Source organism: Sycon ciliatum, chromosome 1 (genome assembly GCF_964019385.1).
Source record: "Sycon ciliatum chromosome 1, ocSycCili1.1, whole genome shotgun sequence".
NCBI lineage: Eukaryota > Metazoa > Porifera > Calcarea > Leucosolenida > Sycettidae > Sycon > Sycon ciliatum.
In genome coordinates this window covers 51,761,808-51,770,767 of record NC_088643.1, presented here as the reverse complement: position 1 = coordinate 51,770,767, position 8,960 = coordinate 51,761,808, and the positions used below count along the sequence as shown (strand labels likewise).

At 47.0% G+C, this 8,960-nt stretch overlaps 1 protein-coding gene across 1 annotated transcript in view; it reads right to left on the bottom strand.

Moving 5' to 3' along the window:
• Positions 1-337: 337 nt before the first annotated feature.
• LOC135830972 (uncharacterized) overlaps positions 338-8,960 on the bottom strand; it is a 21,242-nt gene continuing 12,619 nt past the window's right edge. The window contains exons 7-10 of the mRNA XM_065343215.1: positions 8,807-8,842; positions 7,108-7,174; positions 5,147-5,252; positions 338-1,019 (exon numbers count right to left, since the gene is read on the bottom strand). Of these exons, the coding sequence (XP_065199287.1) occupies positions 809-1,019; positions 5,147-5,252; positions 7,108-7,174; positions 8,807-8,842 (420 nt within the window). The 3' untranslated portion in view covers positions 338-808. The remainder of the gene's footprint in view (positions 1,020-5,146; positions 5,253-7,107; positions 7,175-8,806; positions 8,843-8,960) is intronic.

Sequence of the window (8,960 nt, the reverse complement as noted above, 5' to 3'; positions counted from 1 at the left end):
CAATCAGTACGGTACTCTTGATGCAACAACAGCACTGGTGAGCAGCAAGAAGTTGTGTCTTTATGATGCCCCCCCCCCCCCCCCCCCTCATGTTATCTTACCAGACACTGGACTTCAGGGTGGGCTTTGTGCTAGCAGGTTTACAACAACAATGGTGATGGCTGTGTGATGAAACACTGCATGTACATGTAGATATTGAGAGACGAGATTGGGGTCACAGGGTGGGGTATGAGGCAAAATCAACACTGCATGCAAAGTGGTGCTCACATCTGTGCTGTGGGCGAGTAGCCTAGCCGCTCAGGCCATTGTAGCCCTCCTCCCCACCATTCCACTAGCATCAGTTGAACCTGTTTTTAGCAAAGATGTAACAGAATGCCTGCACTCGTGACAATAAAGTCCAAGTAATTAGTTTAGTCAATTGTCAGTGACTGTACACACAGCCACTGCTGCTGCAGCGGCGGGTTCTGGATACGCCAGTGCCAGTACTGGCACATTGACAGCAGCAGCAACAGCAACCGCAGCAGCAATAGTAGTAGCACAAGGGAACGTAGCTGACGTCACGTGTCGGTCTAAGTCACACCTTGTCAGCGGAGAAAGACACTGCAGCACTGCCCAGTCAGGAGTCAACAGAAGAAGAAAACAGATTATCGGTAGCAGAAGGAGCACCACACCCAGTCATCACTGTCAAAGTTCTCCCATTGCGGAAAAGAACGGAAAGCAAACAGCCATCTCGACTACATTCCGCGCATATGGGTTGCTGCAGGCAATCCAGCGCCTTTCATTGTATTCTATAGCTCCACCAGCAGAACTATGAAGTCGCGCTCAAGTCAAGAGCAGTGGACGCGGCCTTGGACTGGCTGCCACACATCGCGTCAAACTCGTCGAAAGCCAGCTCCTCGCAACTGAACGCCAGCTGCAGCCAGTCGGACGGCGAGAACGTTGACAGATACTGGCCGTCCTGCAAGCCCGCCTTTATCACCACATCCCTTGCCAAGCTACGGTCGCCATGAACAATGTGCCTGTACAGAGAGAGAGAGAGAGAGAGAGAGAGAGAGAGAGAGAGAGAGAGAGAGAGAGAGAGAGAGAGAGAGAGAGAGAAAGAGAGAGAGAGAGAGAGAGAGAGAGAGAGAGAGAGAGAGAAAGAGAGAGAGAGAGAGAGAGAGAGAGAGAGAGAGAGAGAGAGAGAGAGATGGTAGAATGAGAAGCAACGAGAGCAAGCTCAACACTCTGAATGAATACAGCCTGCACATGCACTGCCTGCACATGCACTGCCTGCACATAACAGAAGGGCACCATCCAGAAGAAACTCAGTTGTTTCACCCCTCGTGTGTACAGCAGTGCACACGTTGGATCACCACCGTATCTTGGCGCACACTACAGTCCATTCAGAAAAAGATTGACTTCTATTTTTGGCCATAAATGGGTCAAACTTTGAGTTTTTTTTAAAGTTTTTTCTGTAATCCCCTATGGAATCCTCTTGTTTCTGAAGTTTTTTTGTCCAAAAAGCAAGCCATAACAAGAAAAGAATTTCGGCCAGGTTTTGCCCCAAAAGCACTGAATTGGGAAAACCCATAAAAATCCAGGCCGCTTGACCCCGCGTGCAACAGTGCATTGTGCGGTTCGAACCGCACTTCAGGTACCCTTTTGGACCCTTTTTCAAATTTAATAGGGTGCAGTACTGCACTGTGTACGATGAAATCACGAAAAATCGCCAAATACGGGAGCTCACAAGAGCCAGGACCCATCTTTTTATGAATGGACTGTAGCACGCCGAGGTCGCTTCACCGGCGGAAAATCGAGAGGGGACGGACACTAAAGAGAAGGTATCAACGGCGATCGGCATACCGTATTAGCCGGAGTATAGTGCGCACTCTAGATGCACGGTTTTAGGCGCCAAATGACAGAGGCGCATTATGCTCCGAAAATGAAATTGCACTTAGGCCACACCAAGTTATTTCTATGTTTCACGTTACCGCGCGCGAACCTTTTCGAATCCTTGACAAGAAAAAAAAGATCCGAGACAAGTCAATCGATGGCTGTTCTGGCGAACATTCTCTAGCCAGTATGGCAGATCAGAGGTTACCAGCTTCTCCATAATCTTGCATTCCAGGCGATGGTACGTAGAAGGTGCGAGCTATGACAATTTATTTTATTTTTTATTTCTATTTTTCCTAGCCGTACAGTAGGGCCTGCTCACCAAGCGAGCGAAGATTCCAGGTGTCAAGGACTTCGAGATTTTCCACGATCGTGATGGAGCCACGATCGTGATAAAGCGGAATTCCACTCGACTCATGTCAAAGTGCAGAAGGAGCCATCCATGAAATTGGTTATTGTATCGCTCCAGCGCAGGCTTCCCGCTGTCCTGTAGTGACTTGCTGTCGTTTTGGATATTACCAAGAGTACATGAAACTGTCACTAATAAATAATATCAAGAGTACAAGTTATGTACTCTTGGTGATACCAAGAGTACATAACCCCAAGAGTGTGCAACTGCCTGCACAACCTCTATGTTGTGCTGCGACGGCAGAACTTCACATCACGTGACATGGTTCAAAAGGTTATGCTGGCAAACAGTGCAAAGCAGGGAGTCGTAAAATACTAATAATAATATTTTACGACTCCCTGGTGCAAAGTGACCACAAGAGAGTTGTACCCAAAGCTGGGCTGCGTACAACCCAGTACAGTCGTCCCTCTCTAATCCGGCACTTTATAATCCAGCACCCTCGATAAACCAGCACAATTTTCAGTAGCCAAAATGTCCTCTTCATGTACATTGCAGCAGTAAATCAGATTTGTTAATCCAGCACCCTCCCTTATCCAGCAGATTTTCGTGGTACAAATGGTGCCGGATTATAGAGGGACCACTGTATCTATCATGCACAGAGTGCACGGGTTCATCACGTGATGTGAAGTTCTGCCGTCGCAGACCCCATAGCTGGAGTTGCACACTCTTGGGGTTATGTACTCTTGATATTACTTATTAGTGACAGTTTTAGTAGTGCTATTCTGTGTGCAACATGGCTCAGTACACATAGAATGGAGTTTTGTTTTTCCTCTGTTTTTTTTTCCGCCCGCGTGCCTTTTCCAGAAAATGTCCGACGCGAAACATAGAATTAACTTGGTGTGGCCTTACCGGTACTTCAAAAAAGTAGTGCAATGCATCAAACTGTTGCAAAGTTTGTCACCTCTGATCTGGTGCAAGCCATATGTGACGGTGTGCATTTCCAGTGTCTACTGCCAGCTACACTGCTAATGCATGATTGATGGGTATGAGGTCCCATCGGTAGTGCGTGCAATATACAAATGTACACATCAACAAGTTCATAATAAATTCTGGCAATGCTCGCACTATACTACCGTCTTAATGATCGATTTTGCACTCAAATCTAGGCTGCCCATTATACTCCGGATAGAACTTGAGCTGCCAAAATGTTGCAAAAAAAAGGAGGTGCGCATTATACTAAGGTGTGCTTTATACTCTGGCAAATACGGTAATTGCTTCACCTGTGGCAAAAGCCTAACTCATAGAGGAGACTGATTTCAATACAAGCCCGATTTTCAAGATGACATTCGGTACATGAGCGTGGGTTTATTACTACTAGACACCTTAGCAAAAAACGTTAAGTTGTAACGGTATTACCGTAAGGGGAAAAATACCGAGATTTGGGTTCCACCTTCAGCAAGATGCACGCTAATTTTAGTACGCTGTTGCCATGAGTATAGCCTTTATTTACTGTAAATCGTATTATTTTAACGACCAGCAAAGTTAACGATTTTCTGATTTTCAAAGGTTAACGGTTTGAAAAGTTAACGATTTTCTCAGACTGATTGCAGGTAGTCAGTCAGTAGGAATGATACCAAGAGTAGATTACACTCTTGATGATACCTTGAACTCTTCGGGGCCCCCACTGAAATGACCAGAACAAGAAAATAATTCCTGCATTTTGAGTGCGCATCGTTAGATTTCCCATCATAACATTGGTTCCACTTCACCAATTTTGACCATCTTGGGCTCCTTGGAAAGTTCTTGGAGAGGGTATTACAACGAACTTAAACTCGTCAAGGGCATCCATTGTTGTCCACCACAGTATACCAGGAGCGCCGTTGCGACACGATCTTGAGAAGCAAGACATCGATCTGAGGAGAAATTTACCCAGCACAAGAGCGTAAAATATTCAAAATGTTTCGATCTCTTGCCGCTTCGTCAAAATTCATCTGAGAGACTTCGGAGTTGTTCGAGCCGACGGCTGAGCGTCTCTGCTATCATCTAGGTCGTTCGATTGTTAAATTCGGTTGGGAATTGACCGAGTTACGATCCGTTGAACACGCACTGCATGCCATAGTATGAAACGATCAATTTCAATCGTGCGAGGCCCAAATGGATACGACTTTAACTAACGAATTTTAAAATAACGACAAATCTTCACTCGTTAGATTTATTTGTTCGCTACATTTTCATCATTTACAGTATAGCATTTATGGCGCCATACACGCGATACAAGGTGAAATGGGTACGCACTAAGCAATATTTGGCCACAAAACGTACCGTTTGTCACAACGATAAATCAGCCTCCATAACGTTTTTACGTTGCAGCTTTAACGCTATTTGGGTGATCAAGGTACGAGTATCGCAAAAAAAAGCGTTACCGTTGATTGCTAAGAGTGTCAATTGACACAGCAAGAGAGACATACCGTAAAGTTCCGTTAATAAGCCCCAGGCGTATACAGAACAAGGGCCTGAAAACTGGGCGTATACTTGGGCATGGGCGTTATTTCAGGGCTGGGCCTATACAAGGTGCATACTGCATCGCTTGCGTTTTCATAAGCATGCATAACATTTTGCACACACACGCATACACGGGTACAGTATCACCCTGGGCGGTTTTTGGGCATGGGCGAACTCACAGGCTTTGAGTGTGGATGTCGATTCGATGGGCGTTATTTCGGGCATGGGTGTTATTTCGAGTGGGCGTATACACGGAACCTTACGGTAGACCTGATTAGGTATTGAAATACAAGCGTAGGCCTCACTACAGACTGCACAAGAATGGGCCAGGTTTTTAACGCGAGTGTATGCATCACGATGATGATGTATGCATCACAGCGAGTTGATGTGAAAGTGTTGCAAAAACACGACAAGACTCACAGTGCTACATCATGGACAGTGGTATGGCGGTGACGGGCAGACCGAGTACGGGACAACAGCGCTCGTGTTGCCATCATAAAGTTGGCAGCGACACCCGGTGGAAAGTCTAATCAATGGTTTGCATGCACGCGCGCGCCCGCACGCACACACACACACACACACACACACACACACATGACAAGCACCCACATGCGCCCGTACAAACATATATCAACACATGCACGGACACACACGGACACACACACACACATATCCCCCACCACCACCACACACACACAGACACACACACACACAGGCATACACACAGACACACACAGACACACACAGGCACGCACACGCGCACGCGCACACACACACACACACCCAGACACACACCCAGACACACACCACAGTATTTGTAGAAAGTAGTGGTGTGCACGAGTAGTCGGGTACCCGTGCTACCCGTGAGGACCTCGGGTAGACGGGTACAGAATAGTACCCGAAAACCCGATGTCGCAGATGACATCAAGTACATGTACAGTGCACGTATGCAAATTCATGTACCGTAAAATCCCGCCAGAGCCCCCCCCCCCCTCCTATCCACCCCTCCCTGACTTCTTGTCAGGGACGTGATTGGCTGTATCCTCGTATGACTCTATCACAGTCTGTGATGCCGTACTGTACTGCAGACGAGTACTCGACCCCATTGGAAATGTACGCAACAGTGCCCACCCTCTTGACCAGGGATCGCACAAACCCTGAGTTTTAACGGGTCTGTACGACTCCTGGTTCTTGACCTTTGGCCGGTGTACGAGATGCACGAACAGTTTTCGTAGGGTAAGTACTTTTTCATGTAGCACTGAATGCGGCAAGTAGGACTCGCCCATCCGCCCCTCCCCACCTGAAGCGTCGAGGAGGTAGGGGCGCTCTGGCGGGATTTTACGGTAATACTCCGCATGTCTACCCAGGGTAAGTACTTTTTCATGTAGCACTGAATGCGGCAAGTAGGACTCGCCCATCCGCCCCTCCCCACCTGAAGCGTCGAGGAGGTAGGGGCGCTCTGGCGGGATTTTACGGTAATACTCCGCATGTCTACCCAGTGTGCAAGGGAAGGGGTGCATTGTGGAGTTACCATGCAAACATTACCCGATCGGGTACCCGTGCTACTCGTGGAAAACTATCCGAACCCGATGCCCGAAGAAAATGCTACCCGACTCAGCCCTAGTAGAAAGTCACTGGATAGCCCACACCGTATAAGTACAAATTTTTGTTTGGAATTAACTTTCGCTATATTCGTTGGGGCACGAAATAACTGAAGTTTGTACCAAACTAAAGTTTTTTTTCTGAACGTTAGGGGTGACAGATCTCGACCAAAAACGAAAATTTAGTACGTAACAAGCCTGCTGGTGGAGTGAAACAACGAAAGATTTCGTCGACGAAAATTTGTACTTTTACAGTAGTATTGTAGTCTGTGATAAGACGTACAAATGCTTACTACGCACAGTGTCCGGGGAACGGCTATATTGCCGAATACTGAAGTATGTTCCAATGCTATGAAGGCAGAGCGTAGTACACAGTAGCGTTACAACAGCGGAGCAAGGATAATTCGATGCAAACAGGAGTTTCATGCTCACTGCAATCATCAGGCAACATGGGGATGTTTCGTGGTGGCCATGCCACTATACATGTAGAACGGATCCTGGTTGTGGTGCCATTCCTAGGCTATCCCACTATAATGCTACATACACAGGGCCATGAAAAAAGGAGGCTCAGGGGAGTAGACGGATACGATAAGTAGTTTTGACTCTTTCTTTCTCTCGTTTCCAGTGCATCACCTGGCAGTACGGCAGGCAGGCATCTGTGGCCGGCCGCATTGTCACAACAGTTCAGCCCTACCCGGGCAGGCTGCTGCGGCCGGACGCATTGTCAGAACAGTTTTGGCCCATGCGGCCGGACGCATTGTCAGAACAGTTCGGCCCTACCTGGTTTGACTTTGGGAATACAGCGCATCATACACGTGGCAGACGCTTTAGGCTTGTAAGACTCAAGCTGAACAGACACGCAGACAAACAAACAATAGATAATAAATCAAGTAATCACAGAGAGTGGGAAGTGACTAATACTAGTAGGAAGAGAGTGCCTCCAGACTAAAAGACTAGACAAAATAGGAAGCAAACTATGCAACAAGCAAGTACAGTAAAACCTGGTGTAAGCGACCTGAGTCACCTCTGTCTTTAGCGACCACCTGCTCTTTACGACTGTTTTTCCATGCACGGACAGTTCTATACAGAAACTGCACCGGATACAGCGGCCACCTGCCTTGCGCGACCAGCGACCGACTTTTTGTGTACCAAGTGCCATACTGGACCTGCACACAGCGACCAAAACTATCCAAAATGGCTGGCAGAGTTGACTGCAACAGGGTTGAAGTGCGCTCTGAAGCAAGTGGATGCAGTCAACTGAAGTGACAAGTGACAGTGCAGAATGCGCTGCATGCACTCCAGTGAGGTGTGCTTTGCCTGCACGAGAGTATTCTATGCGTATAGTGTACATAATTTAACTTCCCTCAAACTAGTGAAAATTTTAGTACGGAATTAATTTTAGTACAAAAGAGGCCGTGTACGAAATCGTACGAAAATAAATTCCGGCCGAAAATTTCCTGCTATACAGTAGCCAATACAAGAAAGCGAGGGTGAATCCAACCACGGGAAGTGAACATGAAAAACGGACATACACGTAGTTGAAAAAAGCAAATCGATGCTCGACCCACTAGTACGGAAACACACACATGGAATGATGCATACATGCAATCTCCATGTGGTACGTTCGTGCGTGGTTTAAATCTGGCTTTGGAAACTTTAAACATATATTTTTCATTGCTATCAGGTTCGGCCTCATTTCCTCTGTGCTGCGTTGACGAGTCCACAAAGGATGAAACAGTTGTGTCCGCAGATTGAGTAATCTCCATGTTATGTGTTTGATGTGGTCGTGTGTTGGTACTGAGTAAGCGCACTACACCCTGGAGTCACATTTCATTTCGCCGCCATTGATAAACACTTTCCTCGCAGACAGGAATGCAATTATACTGAGAAGAAGGACACACGTCAGGCTCTTGAACAACAGTTCGAAAGTTTTCACTAGTATACTTTCAAATATGTATCGTCAGGTGAAATACAGGCAAAATCAAATGAAGATGGACAATAGATTAAGTACAGCAGAGAGGTGATAGAAACAGCGCAAGGCCGGCTATACGGCATGAAAGTATACAAGTGAAAACTTTCGAAACGTTGTTCAAGAGCCTGAAGTGTGTGCTTCTTCTCAATAGTTGTTGAACACCATTCCAGTTAGGGACACTGAAGCATGGCTGGACGACCCGGATTAGCACACCCAGGTGCGTATTTGGGTTTGTGTAGACGGCTCCTAGCACAAACAATTATATGGTCGCCGTGTATCAACATACACTGGTTCGTGGCAAGACAATCCGTTAAACGTACCCTTCTTGATAGAGAGTGTAGTAGTGTGTAGTGCATCCGTCTACACGACTACCAGGACATTTCAGGCCAGATTTTAGCATCCAGATGTACCTGCTGCACAAGGGCACCTGTACACGTAATCAAACCTATCACGAAGGCCCGCATCCTACTGCTAACAACACAAGTCACACATACACAGAGCACTTACCGCTTGTCCAGTAGCCATCATGATGCTGAGTGGGAGCTGAAGAGCGAGAGAGAGAGAGAGAGAGAGAGAGAGAGAGAGAGAGAGAGAGAGAGAGAGAGAGAGAGAAAGAGAGAGAGTGAGTGAGAGAGGGTTGTTGTTGCTGTGCTTTTATTTA